The sequence below is a fragment of the Centruroides vittatus genome, unplaced genomic scaffold (genome assembly GCF_030686945.1).
Source record: "Centruroides vittatus isolate TY-2023 unplaced genomic scaffold, ASM3068694v2 scaffold_2569, whole genome shotgun sequence".
NCBI lineage: Eukaryota > Metazoa > Arthropoda > Arachnida > Scorpiones > Buthidae > Centruroides > Centruroides vittatus.
In genome coordinates, this window is record NW_027122690.1 from 595,004 (window position 1) to 617,203 (window position 22,200).

At 30.6% G+C, this 22,200-nt stretch overlaps 5 protein-coding genes across 6 annotated transcripts in view; 2 read left to right on the plus strand and 3 right to left on the minus strand.

Moving 5' to 3' along the window:
* Positions 1-984: 984 nt before the first annotated feature.
* Positions 985-1,998, minus strand: LOC136987694 (venom protein 29-like). The gene is made up of 5 exons (XM_067285451.1): positions 1,805-1,998; positions 1,645-1,715; positions 1,456-1,563; positions 1,254-1,283; positions 985-1,171 (listed from the first exon to the last, which is right to left on the minus strand). Exons 1-5 carry the CDS (start codon positions 1,896-1,898, stop codon positions 1,097-1,099), a joined length of 378 nt encoding a protein of 125 aa, XP_067141552.1. The 5' UTR covers positions 1,899-1,998; the 3' UTR covers positions 985-1,096.
* Positions 1,999-7,540: 5,542 nt separating this feature from the next.
* Positions 7,541-8,567, minus strand: LOC136987695 (venom protein 7.1-like). Of its 2 annotated transcripts, none has more exons than XM_067285452.1 (5): positions 8,358-8,567; positions 8,197-8,267; positions 8,013-8,120; positions 7,810-7,839; positions 7,541-7,727 (listed from the first exon to the last, which is right to left on the minus strand). In XM_067285452.1, the coding sequence occupies exons 1-5, from the start codon at positions 8,449-8,451 to the stop codon at positions 7,653-7,655; spliced, it is 378 nt and encodes a 125-aa protein (XP_067141553.1). In that variant the 5' UTR covers positions 8,452-8,567; the 3' UTR covers positions 7,541-7,652. The 2 variants fall into 2 exon arrangements, with proteins under 2 accessions (XP_067141553.1, XP_067141554.1); XM_067285453.1 differs by having other exon boundaries at positions 8,013-8,115; positions 8,192-8,267.
* A 1,753-nt stretch (positions 8,568-10,320) lies between these two features.
* On the plus strand, positions 10,321-11,349 carry LOC136987645 (venom protein 29-like). Its single transcript, XM_067285394.1, has 5 exons — positions 10,321-10,531; positions 10,622-10,692; positions 10,769-10,876; positions 11,049-11,078; positions 11,163-11,349. Exons 1-5 carry the CDS (start codon positions 10,438-10,440, stop codon positions 11,235-11,237), a joined length of 378 nt encoding a protein of 125 aa, XP_067141495.1. The 5' UTR covers positions 10,321-10,437; the 3' UTR covers positions 11,238-11,349.
* Positions 11,350-15,001: 3,652 nt separating this feature from the next.
* Positions 15,002-16,419, minus strand: LOC136987740 (probable methyltransferase-like protein 24). The gene is made up of 6 exons (XM_067285504.1): positions 16,270-16,419; positions 16,010-16,179; positions 15,771-15,933; positions 15,559-15,708; positions 15,340-15,496; positions 15,002-15,266 (listed from the first exon to the last, which is right to left on the minus strand). The coding sequence occupies exons 1-6, from the start codon at positions 16,320-16,322 to the stop codon at positions 15,048-15,050; spliced, it is 912 nt and encodes a 303-aa protein (XP_067141605.1). The 5' UTR covers positions 16,323-16,419; the 3' UTR covers positions 15,002-15,047.
* Positions 16,420-18,979: 2,560 nt separating this feature from the next.
* Top3alpha (topoisomerase 3-alpha) overlaps positions 18,980-22,200 on the plus strand; it is a 64,180-nt gene continuing 60,959 nt past the window's right edge. The window contains exons 1-2 of the mRNA XM_067285449.1: positions 18,980-19,120; positions 20,640-20,911. Coding sequence (XP_067141550.1) covers positions 19,064-19,120; positions 20,640-20,911 — 329 coding nt within the window. The 5' untranslated portion in view covers positions 18,980-19,063. The remainder of the gene's footprint in view (positions 19,121-20,639; positions 20,912-22,200) is intronic.

Consider the following 22,200-nt stretch of genomic DNA (forward strand, 5'->3'; position numbering starts at 1 on the left):
TGAAGGAATATTTTCTGCATTGCGGAGGATAAGAACGTATTGCAGGTCAACTCAAGGACAAAAAAGATTATCTTCACTGGCATTGTTCTCGATTGAGAAAGCTTTACTTAATGACTTAAAAATTCGACCGACATTTTGTGATGAAGTGATACAGAAGTTTATCGAGAGCAGACTTTACCTTCAAGTGAAAGATTGCTAAAATGATCGCCTTCCATCAAGTCATCCATAACACAATTGCAAGTAAGCGTTCTATTATTTCACTTACATCACTTTTATGTTTATATAGTGTGTGTGTGGGTGTGTGTGTGTGTGTGTGTGTGTGTGTGTGTGTGTGTGTGGTGTGTGTGTGTAAATGCTGTGTAATGGGCTTTATAATAGTCTATACATTTTCTATTCAAACCAAATAACATTTCTGACATAGTGCTACAGATAGGCTTATTATTTCTCTTATAACTTTCAGCTGGCCCAAAAATTCTGGTCAGGATTCTCCCCTGAGTATATTACAGTAAAACTACGATTTAACGAACTAATTCGGGCGATGGGTTGACCGTTAAAGACGAAAGTTATACGGTAAAACTTGCGTAAACCGGAATCGCGCGGTACCGAATATTTTTCCGGTTTTGCAGGTTCCGTTTAAACAGGTTTTACTGTACAATAAATAATAAATAAAATACACTTAATTTATTTTCTCCTGTTTCAAAATTTCTTATCATTCTTAATTATGAATAATTTATTTAAATATTATAACTATTTTCTCTTATTTAAAGTTAAAATCTTATCATATCATACGAGTTAAATAATTTTACCAGTAATTACCTGTGGCATTACAAAATTTATAAGCACGATTTATATTTTTATTGACTTATTTAAAAGCATATTACTTTTAACATTACGAACTAACGGATTGTGTTTTAAAATTATTATTTTAAGTTTAAAGCGACCCTTAAGTAAATGTTACGCGTAATTAATTTATAAAAACAATACTTTAATGCTTCATAATCAATTTAATTATTTAACTGTTCGGATACAAAAGGTACAGTACAATTGCACGAATGTTAGACATTATAATCACACGAGGGTAATTCCGATATATGATTTATGCGTGAAACACACAATATTTGGCAGTTTCTTCCATTGTTGACTCATCTTGTCGATCTGGGTGTCCTAGATCCTAATTGAAATATGAATATTTATGTATAAACTAGTTATAGTAAAAATTAAAGTATATAAAAGTAACACGCATAATATATTACCTTGCCTTTATCCCGCAAACATTCACCAACCTAACGGTACAAAATTCATTTTAGATTTTGAATTAAAGTCGTATTGACTTTAAAAGATCTAACGTATTTTTATCGTAAATTTTCTATAAATTAACAATAATTGCTACGGAATCTTAATTTGCACTTAATATTAAGAATATATCTGTCTGCAAAATACAAAGTAAGTGGTTACCTCCTTGTCTCTGGATACATTATTGTCACAAGCATACGTTAAAAGGGCATCCAATTTGCCATCGACTTCATAAACTGTATCTACGCATTCATATAAGATATCGGTTGCCTTATAAATAAAAACATTCGTTTAAAAATTCGTGAATTAATCTAAATCAAATTAAAGTTGAAAATAAAAAAATAAGCATACCTTTTGAAAGATTTTTGGGGCACGACTAATAGTGCAATTTAGGAATCTCAGTAGATATTTGTCGGGTATAGCTGAAAAAAACAAATGTAAATCAAAGTAAATTATAAATTTAGCTCTTATCGTAATAGAAAAGAGAGATAATAGAAAAATGCAGCATTACAGCACACAGCATCTTGGAATTCATCCGGAGTAAATGATTGTACAACTCCAAATACAGCCAGGAATGAAAATGCTGCAATTAAGTACACTTTCATCTTTCGTCTTCAATTAGAATTCGACAAAATGTTGTAAAATCGAACAATTACAAACCGAGTTTAACTTCAATTTGTGGGACAACTTCTTAGGAAAGGCAATTTATTTGAGTTAAATAAAAAAAATCGGATGTGAATTCACATCCGACTTTTTTCCTTTATATCCTGTTTTCGTAAGGAAGCGATTATACGTATTATTTATCTGAAATGAATTTCTTTTTAATTATCATACTAATGAATTAATAAAAAACTAGATTTATCTTTGCTGTTTTTACATATTTAATAGTAATAATTACTGCATAACACATTTTACAGATAAGTAAATATTTTATTATTTTAGAGTTAAAAAATTGTTGGTAATAAATATTTAAACAATAACGGACCATGCAAAAATTTTGGGTCAATTTAAATCCAGCCAGATACAGAGAGTATAGAACTTAAAGATAGAATACAAATATTCATTAAAATGGTCGACGATACGACAGAAAACGTACAGAATTTACCTGACGTCGACCTTTCATTGCACACGATATCAAGGAGTCTCACAAGGAGAGGTCTCTGAAAATTCAGAAGCCTTCTCCTTCTGAACTTTTTATGAAAACTTTTTATATAATTAATTATTATAAAATGGCTGAAAAGTTAATTTTGAAATAGAAATGAGATTTATGAAAAAATTGTGGATGTTTATAACAAATATTTTAGTCCCACTCCAATAAAGATATACATTTCTCCACCGGGGTGGGACTAAAATATAATTAATTTGAGATTTAATTTCAGATTATTAATCCCAAAATTCTTCGAGAAATGCAATAAAATTCGGATAATTAATAATTGAATTATCCGAATTTTTTGCATTTCCGACGTTTCAAAGTGTCCCGAGTCCAAAAATGTGAACACCTTGGAGAGGGATTAACCGATCGCCATACTTTCCCTCTGTTATATATAACAGAAATTGCAATTAATAATTGATCAACGAATTGAAAATGGAAATGGAAAATGCCAATTTGATTTAGAAAATAACGTCTTAAAATTTACAATTTCAGAAAAAGTTTAGATTTTAACAAAATTAAAGGATCTTTTCTAACGTCATCAGGTGATTACAAAACTTTAAAAAATACCGCATTTTGACAGGAAATGCTTTAATTACAGCAAGTTTATCGGAAACTTTTAATAATATCCTTTTACTCTAATCATTAGAAGTGTAACCCTTACAACTTTCTTCGTTATCAAATAATTTTGTGATAATTGCACTTATCAAAACATATCGCTATTAGCTTACATTAATAAAGTGTCAAACTAAAACTCGAACTACTTAATCTGTCAAAAATTTGTTACATTTTGCTGTAAAGTTTGTGTATTAAGGGAATTTATGTTATTCAATTTTGGTGGTTAAAGATGATGGGGGTGAGCAGAGAAAGGGGTCGTATGTATCTTCAGCAGGGTCGGACTTAATGATGATTTTACTCGTTATTAGCACTTAACTTTTTTTTTTATATAAAACTCATCTCTACCCTTAAAATTAAGCTTTTTCCCATCTTATAATAGTTAAAAATATAAAAAGTTATTTCTTAATAAAACTTCGTAACAGATAGAGCCATCAAATATTGCGGAAAACGTTAAGCATGTCGTTGTTGGATTTTTTATGTTGTCCTCGCTGGTCGTTGTTTACAGGTTTGACTGTAAATACAAATTCCGGGATACGACAGCGTAGAATTTATTTATAAACATATTATTATTATTATAACCGGCAAAAAAGTTTAGTTAAATATACTTAATGTTCTTAAAAAGAAAACAAAATTTAAATTTGACAAAAGAACATAAAAAACTAGCAATTATTTATTGTCACATCGTCACATTTCCGGGTTGCAAGTTTTAATCATATTTTTAATTTGTTTCATTCAATATATACGCTCTCCACCTCGAATTGGCAGTGTCTTGCCCCTGTAAATCATACTTTTCCTTTAACAATAAAGTCGTGCCGGTCATCTATCTAACTCTTTTAAGGGGAAAATTTTGAATTGAAGTAACGTGACCTCCGGTTGGCATGGAAAGTTTGTATATAGTTAATCGTGGCCTCCTGTCCCTAATCTTTCCATATCTATCCTTGACTTTCATATCTAACTTCCGTAAAGTTAAGTGAGGTAGACGACTCAGATCTAAAAAATATAATATTTAAATTTTAAATTGTCTTTTACGTATAATTAAATTAACAGGGTGTTAATTTTTATATGTGACACACGGACCGGAAATTTTCTCCGTTTAATCCGCTGTTAAATCGATGTTTTACTTTATTTTCATTTTCCAATAAACTAATTTTCTCCTGTTTAAAAATTTCTTGTCATTTTTAATCAAGAATAATTAAATTTTTATAATTATTTTCTTTTATTAAAATTTTACCATATCATACGCGTTAAATAATTTTACCAGTAATTACCTGTGGCATTACAAAATTTATAAGCACGATTTATATTTTTATTGCCATATTTAAGAGAATATTACTGTAGGCTTTATTGTTTTAATATGTAAATAATCCTGGGACAAATATAATTAAATATATATTAGATTTTTAAGATACAGTAGTTTCTATTTCAGTTTTTATACAGTAGTTTTTATTTCTATCGCATCCTACATAAATAAATAAGTATATTTTGCAACGGAATGTTATATATAATGTACTATTTGTAATAAACTGCAATTTTATATTAACAAATACGTAATAAAATTATTAAATTTTCATTATTAAAAGTTAAAAGTCTATCAACGAGTTGCGTAACGTTCCTCGCAAAAGAATTAAAAATTAATTGTGGCGCCATCTGTTGTGATATATTATTTTAAAAACTTTTTATATAATTAATTATTATAAAATGGCCGAAGAATTAATTTTGAAATAGAGATGAGGTATATTTGAGAAAATATTTGTTATAAACATTTCCAATATTTTATAAAATATTAGAAATGTTTATAACAAATATTTTAGTCTTATCTCTGTGGAGACACGACGCTCTATTTCAAAATTAACTTTTCAACCATTTTATAATAATTAATTATATAAAAAGTTTTTAAATAAAATATCTCACCAGATGGCGCCACACTCAATTTTAAATTAATGAATGTCAATGGCGTGGTATAAAGATCAGACTAATTGAAATTTTATAAATTAATTTTATTACAAGATAAATTATTAAAAATTTAATTAAAATTATAATTTGATGTAATTATTTTTTGTGGATAAAAAAATTTATTTAGATATTATAAATGAAAAATTAAATAGGTACAGTACATTTTATACTTAAATGAATAGACGATTATTTGGAAAATACATAAAAGTAACAATGAATTTTATATTATATTATGTCAACGTACCCTAAGGCTTCGGCTACTTAGGGTACAAAAAAGATACAATAACAGAAATTGTTAAAAGATGCGAGAAGAGCATAACAAGGTGCTCAAAACAAGGTAAAATCACAAAATTCACTTATAACAGATATGCCAAAGGCATTACGAAAGAAATTGCGAACCGCAATGAGCCAACGATAATTCTAAAAAGAGCCCCGAACCTATATAAAATTTTAAGAAATGAGACAAGGATAGCATTAGGAAGGAAGAAAAAGCAGGTGTGTATAGGATACCGTACGAAAACGCACAACTGGGAATTAGGAAAGGTTATATCGGTGTTACAACAAGGAATTTGAGCGTAAGACTCAAGGAGCACAATTATAACACCAGAAAAAGTTCCAACGCGACGGTACTATCCCAGATGGCTCAGACCCAAAGCTCGGTGGTTAAATGGGATAAAGCGGACATTATCAAACCCGCGAGCTCTCCAACGTTAGCAAAGACCGCTGAAAAAATAGAGATTTATAAGAGCAAACTAGAAGAGACGTGTATAAATGCGAGGGATGCTGAAGGCCTTCCAACGGCCTGGAAGTATATTATTAAAAAGTCTGCCAGGAACTCATAATTTACGTGTTAATTTTATAGTTCTAAATTAGTGATAGTTGACACTTATATTTAGTAATATTTCTGAGTTTATTTTTATTTTATTCTTTGTTTTTTATTATATATATTTCTTTATACATTACTTGTATATTATTTTTTAATTAGTTGTCAATTTTTTGAAATTTAAATATTTGAATTCGATCTTGTGAAACGGAAATGTTCCAATTGTCCGTTTTTAATTTGACGATGGCCTATGGAATAGGTCGAAAACGTTTGTTTTAAATAAACTTTCTCGGCAACGATAAGGATGTTTAGTTATTGTTTAATATTTTGCTGAGCACGTTCTATTTAATGTTAGTGTAATCGTTACAAAAAGGTTTAATTTACAAAAAAAAAATTAAGATTTTGTTATTCTGGGCAACATTTCGAGTGAAAATCATTCGTTCGGATGCAATTTTATCCTAAAAAGCGACAAAAGTAACATAGCTCTATGGGTGATTCCGCGAAGTTTGACCTATCGACCCGGAAGTTCCTCCAGCACCTTACTGATAACGTGAAAGGCTTAAGTTTAAAGTTTGAGCTCTCTACACCCAGTAGAGTTTTTTCTCCGGGTGCTTCTGCACCGCCAAGAAAAGACAGAGAGAAGAAAGAAGAAGAGAAAATACAGCTTTTATGGCAATCTTTGCACTTTTTACTTACTTATATTTCGGCAACCCTTTATAGAAAAACCTGAAATTTTGCGTACTATCGAAGAAAACAAATATCTTTTTAACGAGATGTTCATATTTACTATAGACGTTTGGAAGACGGAGAAACCGATCCCCCGAAAATCGGCAATTCTGATTCCTGTATATGTAGTCAGTCGGTGAATTTTCCACTTGGCGCAATGTGACTGCCACGACTCTCGTTACTGCAGAACAACCTTTTCGCTATGGAATCGATGAATTCAGCGCTGTAAAAGCTGGACAGCAATTTTGTTGGTGAATTTCTGAACATTTATTATATTTTCCAATTCATTGAGAAATTATCGAACTCATTTTAATTACTTTATCGCGTTATACCGTCTGTTTCTATATAAAAAAAATATTCATGTATTTCAAACCTAAATAATATACTTTCTATCTGCATCGCTCTTTTAAATAGACTCACGAAAGTAAATCTCGCTTAAGACCGCCGCTGCTTTCTTTAACATACGAAGTATAAGGAGTTGAACGTCTGTGTCATTCTATTCTATCCAATTATGAGTTGGAAATTCCGTTATAACAGAATGTTTTTTTAATTTCTTTGGAGGGTTTTCTTTCGCATAATAATATTTTAAAATTATTTTCTAAATACAAAATAGAATGCAAACAGCGGGCATTCTTAAATGTTTCCATCAGTGGCCGTAGTTCAGAGGTTTGACTGTGTTATAAATTGCTTACAGAAGGTTTAAACAATAATTTCCAGTTATTTTGCATTAATATTGTAATCAGAATTAATTAAAACTTTCAAAACCGATTAACTCGAGAATAATTTCTAATAGATTGAATGATTAAAATTTTAAAATAATAATCGAATGATTATCATATTAGTGTCATGGAGTCTATTACTTTCGTTCTAATACTTAAGAGAAAATTATTTTTAGCATTGTGAATTAATCAATTATTTTAAGATTAAAGTGGCCCATTACGTAACTGTTATGCGTAATTAATTTACAAAAACAATACTTTAATGCTTCATAACCAATTTAATTCTTTAACTGCTTGGATACAATAAGTACAGAACAATTGTACGAATGTTAGACATTATAATCAAACGAGAGTAATTCCGATATATGATTTATGCCTGATGCAAACAATATAGGATATTTTCTTCCATTGTCGGCGCATCTTGTTGGTCTGGGTTGCCTAGATCCTAATTGAAATATATATATTTGTGTATAAATTAATTATAACAAAAGTTTAAATATATAAAAATAACACGCATAATATATTACCTTGGTTTTTTCATCCAAACATTCATCAACCTAATGGAAAAAGATTTATTTTAGATTTTGCATTAAAGTCGAATTGATTTCAAAAGATCTAATGTATTTTCTATCGTAAATTTTCTATAAATTAACAAGAATTGCTACGAAATCTTAATATGCACTTAATATTTAGAATAAATCTGTCTGCAAAATACAAAGTAAGTGCTTACATCGTCGTCTCTGCGTACATTATTGTCACAAGTATGCAGTAAAATAGCATCCAATTTGTCATCGACTTCATAAAATGTATCTACGCATTCGTAGAAGATATCGGTTACCTTATAAAGAAAAACATTCGTTTAAAAATTCGTTTAAACAACCAAATCAAAATTGAAAATTAGAAAATAAGCATACCTTTTGAGCGATTTTTGGGCCACGACTAATAGTGCAATTTAGGAATCTGCGCAAATATTTGTCGGGTATAGCTGAAAAAAACAAATGTAAATCAAACTAAATCATAAACTTAACTTTTACCGCAATAAAAAAGAGGAGAGAAAAGAGAAATGCAGCATTACAGCACGCAATATCTTGGATTTCATTGGGATGAAATGATTGTACAACTCCAAATACAGCCAGGAATGAAAATGCTGCAATTAAGTACACTTTCATCTTTCGTCTTCTATTCGAATTCGACAAAATGTTGTAAGATCGAACAATACAATCCGAGTTTAACTTCGATTTGTGTGACAACTTCTTAGGAAAGGCAATTTATTCGAATTAAAGAAAAAAAAAATCGGATGTGGCTGCATTTGCAAGGAAACGATTACACATATTATTTATCTGAAATGAATATTTTTAAAATTATCATACTAATTAATTTATTTATTTATATAAAAATAGATTTTTCTTTGCTGTTTTTACATATTTAACAATAATAATTACAACGTAACGTATTTTACAGACTAGCAAATATTTAAATAATAACGAAAACAATAACAATAATAAAAATATTTATATAATTAATAATTAATTATATAATATGGCCAAAAAATTAATTTTGAATGGTGAGGTTTATAAACAATTGTGAATGTTTATAACAAATATTTTAGTCCCACCGAATGGAGATTTACATTTCTTTACTGGGGTGGGACTAAATATAATTAATTTGAGATTTAATTTCGGACCATCAAATCCCAAAATTCGAATAGAATTCGGATAATTAAACTATTAGTTATCCGAATTTTTTGCATTTCACGACGTTTCAAGGTGTCCCGAGTCCAAAAATGTGAACATCTTGAAGGGCGATTTAACCGATCGCTATACTTTCCCTCTGTTATATATAACAGAAATTGCAATTAACAATTGATCAACGAATGGAAAACGGAGATGGGAATTCAGCTTTTTGATTTAGAAAATAATATCTTAAAATTTACAATTTCAGTTTAGATTTTAACAAAATTAAAGGGTCTTTTCTAACGTTATCGCTCGTTTACAGAACTTTAAAAAACATCACATTTTAAAGGGAAATGCTTTAGTTAGTGCCAGTTTATCGGAAACTTTTAATAATATCCTTTTATTCTAATCATTAAAAATGCAGCCTTTACAACTTTCTTCCTTATTAAGTAATTTTGTGGTAATTGCACTTATCAAAACATATCGCTATTAGCTTACATTAATAAAGTGTAAAATTAAAACTTGAACTACTTAATTTGTCAAAAATTTCTGAAATTTTACAGTGAAGTTTGTGTATTAAGGGAATTTACGTTATTCAATTTTGGTGGTTAAAGGTGATGGGGGTGAGCAGAGGAAGGGGTCGTGTGTATCTCCAGCAGGATCGGATTTAATGACGATTTTACTCGTTATTAGCATTTAAAATTTTTTATAAAACTCATTTTATAAAACTATTTGCCATTTTATAATAGTTAAAAACATAAAAAGTATTTTAAAAAATAAAATTTCGTAACAGATGGCGCCATCAAATATTGCAGGAAAAGTTAAGCAACTCGTTGCTGGATTTTTTTATGTTGTCGTCGCTAATGGTTGTTTACAGGTTTGACTGTAAATACAAATAGTTTTCATATATTTGCATGATATTTGGATTAATTTTTTCATGGATTTTCTTCACAGATCATGCACATTCGCCTACTCAACTGTTGATAAGGGATTTCGGATATACAATATAGATACTTTGTTTGGATTATTTTTATAGTTTTTATATTTTGTTGTCACATGGTTTTGATCTATTCATTGGATTTTATTGGATTTGATTACAGTTGTGAGAAAAGGGTTGAACGAAACTTTCCTGGCACGTTGGATTGGCGGAGGCTACTCTCTCCTAGTGATACTCCAGTTACCTGTAAAAAACGTTAAATAATTGTTATGAATATTAAATAGGTAAAAATAGCAAATATAAATCTAATTTTTAATTCACTAATTAGTCTGATACTTTAAAATTAAATATTTGCAGATAAATAATATACATAATCGTTTCCTTGCAAATGCAGGATATCATTAAAAGCAGCCACATCCGACTTTTTTTTTCTTTAATTCGAATAAATTGCCTTTCCTAAGAAGTTGTCACACAAATCGAAGTTGAACTCGGATTGTATTGTTCGATCTTACAACATTTTGTCGAATTCGAATAGAAGACGAAAGATGAAAGTGTACTTAATTGCAGCATTTTCATTCCTGGCTGTATTTGGAGTTGTACAATCATTTCATCCCAATGAATTCCAAGATATTGCGTGCTGTAATGCTGCATTTCTCTTTTCTCTCCTCTTTTTTATTGCGGTAAAAGTTAAGTTTATGATTTACTTTGATTTACATTTGTTTTTTTCAGCTATACCCGACAAATATTTGCGCAGATTCCTAAATTGCACTATTAGTCGTGGCCCAAAAATCGTTCAAAAGGTATGCTTATTTTCTAATTTTCAATTTTGATTTGGTTGTTTAAACGAATTTTTAAACGAATGTTTTTCTTTATAAGGTAACCGATATCTTCTACGAATGCGTAGATACATTTTATGAAGTCGATGACAAATTGGATGCTATTTTACTGCATACTTGTGACAATAATGTACGCAGAGACGACGATGTAAGCTCTTTCTTTGTATTTTGCAGACAGATTTATTCTAAATATTAACTGCATATTAAGATTTCGTAGCAATTCTTGTTAATTTATAGAAAATTTACGATAAAAATACGTTAGATCTTTTAAAATCAATTCGACTTTAATGCAAAATCTAAAATAAATCTTTTTCCATTAGGTTGATGAATGTTATGATGAAAAAACCAAGGTAATATATTATGCGTGTTATTTTTATATATTTAAACTTTTGTTATAATTAATTTATACACAAATATATATATATATTAATTAGGATCTAGGCGAACCAGACCCACAAGATGAGCAAACAATGAATGAAAGTGTCCTATATTGTTTGTATCAGGCATAAATCATATATCGGAATTACTCTCGTTTGATTATAATGTCTAACATTCGTACAATTGTTCTGTAACTTTTGTATCCGAACAGTTAAAGAATTAAATTGATTATGAAGCATTAAATTATTGTTTTCTATAAATTAATTACCTGTAACATTTACTTAAGAGTCGCTTTAAACTTAAAATAATTGATTAATTCACAATGCTAAAAATAATTTTCTCTTAAGTATTAGAACGAAAGTAATAGACTCCATGACACTAATATGATAATCATTCGATTATTATTTTAAAATTTTAATCATTCAATCTATTAGAAATTATTCTCGAGTTAATCGGTTTTGAAAGTTTTAATTAATTCTGATTACAATATTAATGCAAAATAACTAGAAATTATTGTTTAAACCTTCTGCAAGCAATTTATAACACAGTCAAACCTCTGAACAACGGCCGACTGATAGAAACATTTAAGAATGCCCGCTGTTTGCATTCTATTTTGTATTTAGAAAATAATTTTAAAATATTATTATGCGAAAGAAACCCCTCTCCAAAGAAATTAAAACAACATTCTGTTATAACGGAATTTCCAACTCATAATTGGATAGAATAGAATGACACAGACGTTCAACTCCCTTTACTTCGTATGTTAAAGAAAGCAGCGGCGGTCTTAAGCAAGATTTACTTTCGTAGTCTATTTAAAAGAGCGATGCAGATAGAAAGTATATTATTTAGGTTTGAAATAAATGAATATTTTTTTATATAGAAACTGACAATAAAATGTGATAAAGTAGGGGAGAGCGGGGCTACAAGTTCCGTTTTTTAATCAACCTTATATTTTGTTAAGGAAACATAATTCTAGCCTAAGTATTAAGAGATTAAAATTTAGTAATATATCTAACTTTGCTATAAATACAGTTTTTGGGGTTGATTTTCTGTAAGTTTTTTTATAATTAATAATACAATACCTAAAGTCGGAAAGTAACAACTTACCCCGGTTCGGGGCTAGTTGTTAACAGGGTGGGACAAGTTGTTACGAGATCTATGGAAGGTGTAATATGTAAAAAAAACAATAATTTATTTAACTACGTATGTATTTAAGGACTAATCAATAGTATCTTATGAATAATTAGTTGTTTTTCTTAAATTTATTATAAAGAAAACATTTTTACGTTTTAACATTTATAACTTTTACTTAAAGAAAAAGGGAGAAAGGAACATCCTTTCCAAGTTCTTGTATAACACCAGAAGTTGCAAACAAATTTACAACTCCTGATGACCCTGGCTGATCCAAGATTTGTCTTTTTTCAGTAAAGCTTACATTTAACAAATACTCTGCTAACTTGTTTTCCTGTTCTTCAATAAAGACCAATCTTACTTTTCTGTAGCCAATCGCAACGTTTTCTACTCCAGATTTCAACTTCTTTACAAATCTATATAACGTCATATGACAAATATCTAATTCTCTGGCAACAGTTTTTATTTTTTAACCATCTTTAATAACTGCATCTGCAGCTCTTTGCATCAACTCCCGAGATACAGAACCCCGTGTTGCTTTTCGAATATAAGTCCGCATACTGCAAAAAAAACCATTATTTTTACTGCATTACCGGTACAGATGAACTGGAGCAAGTTGTTCCAAGGTCACAACATGCCCCCCAAAGAAGGGAACATCAAGCCCCGATAACACATGGGTTCAAAACAGCAACTACTAGATTAGGTTACGAGACATATACAGTTTTAGCGTAGTATATCAAGATACTCGATATATTTTTGAATAAAAATACCAAACAACTAATCGCTAATTATTTAAATTCGCCAGATATACCAAAAATATCAAACACGAAAATATTTACTTATGTGGATCAGCGACGTACAGGCTCTCTTTCCAATGTACCGGACGTCACTGGCCTGATTAAGATAGCTGCCGTCGGTGCGTAGAAACGTTCGATTTCATTACATATTTACTAATTATATATATATTTTTTCCTTGTGGAGCTATTTCAATCGGAACAACTTACCCCGGGAACTTTTAGCCCCGCTCTCCCCTAATTAAAATGAGTACGATAGTTTGTCAATGAATTGGAAAATATAATAGGTGTTCAGAAATTCGCCATCGTGTCATCTAGCACCCACGGATTTGTAGGTCATAGCTGCCTCGGGTTTAAAACTACAAACTATAGAAATTTCGAAAGTTTGTAGTTTAAAACCCGAGGCAGGCTTATAAAATAAACCGTAAACATTTGTAAATTATACTGTTTTGATAAGAACCGTAAAATTATGCCCGATTTAAAATAAAGTTTTGGTACTATCCTGTACAGAAGTTATAATTCTGTTTAACTTACAGATACCATTTATTTTTCGAGAGATAAACATTGTAAATAAATGAGTTTATTGTAAATTTACATTATTATTTCACATTTAATGATTTCTGCCATTTGTATTTTAAGTAAATATAAATATATATAATAAGCTATTGCTTGATTTTAATGATAGCTGTAGTATGTTCCTTTACACGTAATAAATGCATTTAAACGCCCAGTGGGCCTTTTTAATTGATAGAAGGTATGTTTACTGAGAATTTTTAAAGCAATGTACAGGAAGTGAGAGGTTATAGACTTATTATAATGCATCTGACTAGATATGTGTAATATTATAAATAATAAACAATCTAAAAATCACACGAGCAATTCTTTTATTGTCACATGTCACATGGCGGACTGCAATTTTTAATTTATTTAATTTAAAATATATGCTCTCCACCTCAAATTAGTAGTGGCTTGCCCCTGTACATCATACTTTACCTTTAACAATAACTTAGTGAGTTCGCGTACACCGTTTAAATATGCTTCGGTTAAATTAATCCATTTTATGAAAATTTGTTTCGGTTTTCGAACAACTCTTAGGAACGAATTACGTTCGAAAACCAACGTTTGATTGTGCAGTCCGTTTATTCTAACCTTAGACACCTCTTTTGCGAGAAATAGTTTCCTCTAGAACTTTAAATACGTAAGAAACAATATGTTTCAAAATTATTTAATCGTCAGTGGTAGTAATTAAAGGAAGGAAATTTACAAATAGAGAAAAGGATAATTACCTAAATTATCTAGCGTTATATTAAATTACTGTTAATCGTAACCTAAATCAGATATGGAAAGGAGCAGAATGCTCCAATTAACTTGGTACAAACCGAAAGTCACGTTATTTCAAATATCAGATGCCAAACCGCTTTGAATTCAGTATAATTAACGTTTTATTATCGCATTTTATTAATATTAATAAAGCCTTAGTCGTCAACTGTCCCGGTTCCAGAGAGACAGTCCAGCATTCTGATGTCTTGTCCTTCAGCCACGCAAATACCATAATTTGTACCACAAACAGAAACTGTATTTTAGCTAGTGTAGCCTTGCCGAATGCTACACTAGCTAAAATACAGGACAAGTTATGGTATTTTTGAGACTGAATTTACAAATTTCATGAAACAATAAAGCATTAAACTATAAACTCTATTGTATTGAATAAAATAGTAACGTGGGATTTTCTACGAATGAAGTAATATATTGTAATAATTTTGCAATAAAAATTATAAAAATTTTTGGGGCAAGTTTGCGGAACATTTATGGTCCGTGGAACACGGGTTGAGAACCATTGACATAATATAATATAAAATTCATTGTTACTTTTATGTATTTTCCAATTTATCGTCTATTCATTTAAGTGTAAAATGTACCTATTTAATTTTTCATTCATGGTATCTAAATAAATTTTTATATTCACAAAATTATAATTTTAATTAAATTTTTAATAATTTATCTTGTAACAAAATTTCAATTAGTCTCATCTTTATACCACGCCAATTCGTATAGCAATTGTTCGGTCATCTTCTTATCTTTGTTAGAAAATACATTTTTTCCGGTTACATTATTCTTTTTGGAGTTAAAAAATCTGAATTTTGCTTCTCTTTCGAGTCTTTTTAACGTCTGCAATTTCTCACTCCATTTCGTATCAAAATTAACGTAGATTTCCACGCATAAATGATGTATTTGCTGAAAAGAATGCAAAAATAATTATTACGTAACGTAAAATAAAAATAATCAACTAAATAAAAATGATTCTTACATTAAAGTACTCGTTGTTTAGCATATGCCTCAGCACATCCCATTCTGATCCCTTGATATCCATCTTCAGTACGTCAATTGTTTCATTATGATGCCCCAAGAGATCCAGAAAGTAATCGAACGTTCTCATTTTCCATATCTTATTTTTTGTACGTATTCTAAATGTAAGATTTTATCTAAACTTTGTCAATAAAATATACAAAATTTAAATATTACTTACTTATTTTCATTGACATCCGATACACCCAGGTTATAAAATGAAATTTTTTTGCTGAGATTCTGGTTATTTACGTCGATTCCAGGATCGAAAGCGTACACCCTGCAACCATATTTCTCCAGAGATTCATCGAAAGACCAGTCTCCATCTATCCTATTAATTTAAAAATTTAAAGTTTCGCATTGTGATTTATCTATTGAATTTATCGTAATTACCTAAACGAATATACAATGCAGTTGGTTCTAAGTCCGGGTCCTGGCTTTAGACATACCACCTTATTCCTGTCTACGTGATGTTTACCATCTCCATTCAAGGTCAAGGTTGTCTTACATAGAGTGGGTGGATGACGAATGTAAGCCAATAAAGATTCTAGTGTATCTTCCGTAAAAATAAAATTACTATTAAGTCATTAAAAAACATTAAAAAATAAAGAAATATTAACTCGAATTTTTACCTAAATTTCTTAACGATGAATCATACCAGTCCAAATACAGTGTTTTCAACGTTCTATATCCCAATAGTAACAATAAAGTAAAACAAATGAAAACAGGCAATATCCATCTATGTATTGAAGCTTTATAGAACAAGATCGATGGAAAAGTTCGTTTAAATTTCACCTTTTGTCTAGCCATTAGATAAATATATAAACGTAATATTTTTTTCAATATTTACTAGGAAATGCTCACAGTAAGACTAGTTTGGAAAGCAACCTACTTGTAGACCGGTTGCATTCTGGTTGAAGGTCGAAGGTCTTTTTTCCAAAACATTTCTTGCTTTCAAGTAGTCCTATAATTACCAAAACAACACAGATTTTTCACTTCGGAATTTCATTAAAGTTATAGTCCTATAAACAATTCGGTGTGTAAAAATAAACGGTGAAAACTCTATAATAAATCAGCGGTTACAGGTTTAAAGTGACTGTATGCTTTAGGCTATAGCTAAATAAGCCAATAAAATTGCTGATCTTATCTGTTTTCTGGTTTATAATATATTTCCGGGATGAACATTATTATCGGCAGTCATGGTTGATGACTTTAAATAAAAATCGAAATGTATAGAGTTTGTTTAACTATTAATCTGTTATACGATTGTATCATATAAAAGGATTACATTAACCGTATATACTGCTCATTTATTAATCTAACGACTTAAATTTATAGTAATGAATTGTAATTGTGATCACAGACAAATATTTATAAATTTTTATAATCACTTCTAATTATTTATTATACTTCTACCATTATCAATAGCCTTCTGGTGGTGGGTGTCGGGGCCCAATACAACAGGATGGACCATCTACGAAAAATTACTGGTTTTTTTTTGACACTTCAGGCTTCGACCCCATGTTCTCTAGAGCCTCCCTTACCATCCAGCTGTCCTATTGTGGGTCTATAATAACCTTACTAAGAAGGCTCTTGTAGTGCCTTTTAGTTAAAAAGAATATATATATATAATAAGCCTGTATATACTAATAAATGATTTATATCTTGTCAACTATACTGAATATGATAAATATTGTAGAGGAATATACTTTTATAATTAAGTTCATTCGTAAGTTATGGTTTTCATTATGACTCTTTTATCATATCTCGTGTCAATCTTCCGTGTTAATTGTTTATTGATAACAAAATTTTCAAAGATTATGTTCAATACTTAGATTGTTGGTAAGTAATTTACAGTTTATTTAATTTTAATCCTTAATGAATCTATTTCAAAGAACTGAAAAATGTATTTGTCCCGATGTTATAAGATTGTGTGTATGGTAAATATGGTATACTATGCTGTAATTTTAAGATAATAATTTTAAATATAAAAGTAATATAGGTAATTTCAAGTAACTAATATTTCAATAAATATTTTTACAGAGATACCAAATGAGATCATTCCTGTCAAAATTCATCTTAAATAAATTTAGGAAAATTTGGACTTCAGAAACAAAGGTAGGCTATAATAACTCATTGTTATCAGTATATAACATATTTTAGAATATTTTTTGATCCATTGGATGAAATAACCTCTTCGACCAATTTTATCATTTTGGATAGGAAAGTTCGTTTTGCTTTTTTCAATTTAAATGATTTAATTTTTTCCTATTCTGACTTAACACGGAGAATACACATAATTTTCTGTTAATATCCTCGGCAATAATCTGTGCCCCCCAGAATGGCAGGCCGGCGCTTTTACAACCATCAATTTAAAGACGACGGGATCCCGCCATCTTTAAATTGTTCATTAATTATGAATATAGTGTGATTTAATGTAACATTCAGCATTTACGATCAGTTTATTTGTGAATTCAATCGCCATTTTGTTTCAGAACAACGTATTCATAGGCCCCATCCATTCGTCATCTGGCAGTCCTTTTGTTGGCCTAACTAAACTCGTCTTAGTGTTTGAAAAGAGTTTATACAAAGAAAATTTAAAATTTAATAATGCAGCTCGGGAATTTAAGTAAAAAAATGTAGGCCTATATATAAATAAAAATAAAATTTATGTTATTAATTGTAGTAAGTAGTCTTATACAGTGAGTGATCAGTTAACGAACATAATCCGTTCCAAGACTTTGTTCGCTATCCGAATTGTTTGTTAACCGATTATCGATTTATCATAGGTTTTTATGGGAATTTGATTAATTCGTTCTGGAGACCCCAAAAATAAAAAACATATACTTTCTTACTACGTTTATTTATATGTAATAATAAAAATACATACATACACAGTCTTGCAAATTTATTAGTCACGTTTTTTCCGTTTGTGGGGATTAAAGAATTGTTCGAGCCATACTGCCCAGCAACATCAGACATCTTCTGCCCACTCTCTACCTTTGCTATTATACTCTCACTTTCAAATATAAAAACCGACGCATAACTTAACGAGTGCCCGCCCGACAGTCTCGCGAATACTATAAAAAATTATTTCTGTCAGAAAAATAAAAAGCTGGAATTACAAGGGAGAGTTTCGAAGTTCGGAGGATACTATCCGATCAGTATATACCGGGTTGAGCGTCGATGTCGACGCTCCCGCGCTCCGAAAAGTTTCGAATTGTTGCCCGAAGACAAGGGAAGACTAATCGGTATTCATTATTTTACGTCGCTTCTTCTTGTGTTTGTTCTGTGAGGTGTTCGATGTCCGAACATAAAAATCTTTCGCGAAAGTGTTCGTTATCCGATTTGTTCGTTAACCGATCACCCACTGTAATTGTTAAATATACACAGCAAACACGCAGACATGTGTTTATGCTGTCGCTCTAGAAGCCTCCGTATAGGTCGCTTTTAATAACCAGTATAGGTTACAACTTCGGAAGAATTCAATATCATTCGGTAAACCAAAACATACTGTAATTTAAAAAAAAGGCTGTAGTAAAGGTCATGTTGCCAGGCCTTTACGAATTACGTAAGCAAAAATCATAATGTAAGGATTTTGTCGGCAGGGGTCGCTTTTCATCATGGCGGTAAACAAATTGAATTTTAATGTGTGAAAACGAAGAGATTCACAATGTCTGCTGGGAATGTTTCTCACTTTTCGTTCAGTTTTCCTTAATAACTTTTTACCGTCTGCAAAAAGGGTGAGAATATCAAACGATCTCGTTTTGTTTTCATTTGCTTTAAGAGAAATTTACCTTCACGTAATTTAACAATTTTATTACGGTTATAAAAATAGATTATAATTCAAAAAACGGTTTAAACTCGATTAAGATCGCTCATTAAACACATTTCTATTTAGTTTATAATTTATTGTGGATCTGTTAAGATGTATATATTGTATTGGTAAAATTGCTGCTCTGAATGAGTGGTTTGTACTCTTTCCCTAATTTTAAATCCCCTCGGTTCCTTTGACTTATTTACTCCTATGGGCATTGTCTGTAGCAGTGTTTTTCAACCTTTTCTCATTGTGAACCGGTAAAATAATGGATAATTTTATGCTGGCGGTAATTAAATGCGTCTATGAATTATGCTTACATATGCTTGTTTAGAGTTACAGCGTATACTTTGTTATCTACGGTAATTCCTGAGTGCTATTTAAATGTTGCCCGTAATCGACTATGCCGATGTCGGTTCTTTCTCTCTCCTCGACCAATGATTGGTGGGCAAACGTGGATATATGGAGTGTTATAGCTTCTCTCTTTGCTGAGCTAGATGTTTATCTTTTCTGTAATAACTCGTCAAGATATTCCACTCTGGATCTTCCACGTCCCCTTTTGCCCTCTATCTTTCCTTCCGATAAAACGTTCGTCTGTTCTGAGTGTCGAATTAGGTGGTTGATTGTGTCATTTATCCTTTCCTGTATTGTTCTCAAAATCTGTCTCTTCTCTGTTGCCTCTTCCAAAATATCCTTGTTCCTCTTTCTCCGCCCAGGACGCTTGAGCCGTTCTTCACCAGCACTGCATCTCGAAGGCCTCTGGTTTTCTTTTCTCTGCTGTTCGGAGTGTCCATGTTTCTGAACCATACAATGCTATGCTCCGGTTGAAACTCTTAATGAATCACTTCCTAACGTTGATTGATATATTTTTCAATGTTAACATCTGTCGTTTCGGTTAATGTTACCTTAGGTAGCCAAGATGGCGGTTCGTCTCTAATTCCAGCAAGGAAGCAATGAGACGTACGTTCTAACCTAACCTAACCTATTCTAATAAGTTGGTTGCTAATAATTATGGTAATTTATTAGAATAGGTTAGGTTAGGTTAGAACGTGCGTCCCATTGCTTCCTTGCTGGAATTAGAGACGAGCCGCCATCTTGGCTACCTAAGGTAACATTAACTGTTGTTTCTTATGGAATGCTTGTTTTGCTTGGGCTATTCTCGCTGTAACATCTATTCCACTTCTTTTGTCTGAGGTAATTATGTTTCCTAGGTACATGAACTTGACTGTCTATTTTTTCGTCGTCCAAATAGACGTTCATTCTTCCTTCTTCTTTTTTTTTAAACATCTCATAGTGTTGGTACTATGAATATTTTTCTGCAGTTTGATGGTTGAAAAACACTGGTTTTAACCGATGAGATCCTAACCACCTTGTTTGGAGCTGCATTTGTAACTACTGTATTTGCACATTATCTACACAGGGAATAACTGTTGTTTTCATTTCAGATTTCCATCAACTGTATTGAAAGTTATTTCTTATGTAGAAGATTTGAATTTTCGAGTACTATGATTTTAAATGTGGCAGAAAAGAATGATGCTGCAAAGAATTTGGCTGAAATTATGTCTAGGGGTAGTTACAGACGCAGGGAAGGTTTATCTCAATACAATAAAATTTATGAATTTGAGTATCGGTTATTCAATCAGAATTGTACCATGATCATGACTTCTGTATCGGGCCATTTGCTAAATCTGGATTTTGTCGGATTGTACAGAAAATGGTAAGATTATTTAAATATTACAATTGAACTTTACATATTGTAATGTTGTGAACAGATTCTAAACTTTAAGATTTACAAAAAAAAAAATAATGTATTAATATAACACATTTAAAAAAATGTTATTAATGATTTAATATTCTTTTGTCTCCAACTATTATATTACTAGTTTAAAAGATTAAGATTTCTCTTTTCAACTATGAAATAAAAAAGTAAGTCAAATGACCATATTTCATTTATATACTGTATAAGTTGACTTTTAAGGTCTGAAAAAAATTCTGTCAAACTAGGTGTTGATATATACAGGTGTTGATATATAGGAGTATGAAAATGCAATTTTTCCCCATTTTCTTTTTCCCATGTGAAGTTGGTAGAAGAATAAGCATTTGCAATGAAACGTTTATTCTTTTATCGACTTTGGACAAGGAGAAGAAGTTTGTCTTGTGCAGGGAAGAGGATTTTCTAAGTAGAGCCGTGGCCCACCAGTGGCCAAGCTGTCTCCGTTCCCTGAACACTGCGAGTTCAGTCATGGGTTTGCACCTTGCTCGTATGGGCTGACCACGTGGAGTTTTCCGGATTTTCTCCACGTCTGTAACGCCTAAATAGCGGCCAGTTTCCCATAAAAAGATCAAGAAACTTATACATATATTTATTACATAACAGACTGAAGAGAGGCGAAAACCCGAAACGCGTCTCTATATGGATTAAAAAGTTGATGAATTATTTGCCAAGTGTCTATTAATTCGCCAAGTCGTGACATTGAACCAGGCAAAACTTCAGAATATGTCAAAAGAAAAGAATATTTATAAATTTACATGAATAAATTAAATATTTTCTTATATAATAGTTATTATAATTATATAAGAAAATATTTATGTAAATTTATAAATGTTGTTTTCAGTTTTATTTAAATTTGTAAAAATGAATACAGTTAGTCCCTAACTTATGTAAGGCTGAATGTAACTTTGAACCCAGATAAAGTTTTTGGTACAGTTGTAAAGATACTGTCCATATACTTTTATGATAACGCAATCAGTGTGGGTCAGAAATTAAAATAATAAGGATGTATGAAAATGGTTGAATATTGTATTTTGTTTTATTATGTGCCATTCTAGCTATTTTACCATTTAATTTTTTAATAATATATAGTTGGACATTATGTGGTTTTTGTAATTTTGGAATATCAGGGATAAAGAAGCAATATTATATTAGTCATTCCTGAAATTTTGTAAAATTCTATTAATGGAAAATGTATTTGCATGTGTCAAGGGACAGACTGTATTCTTAATTTT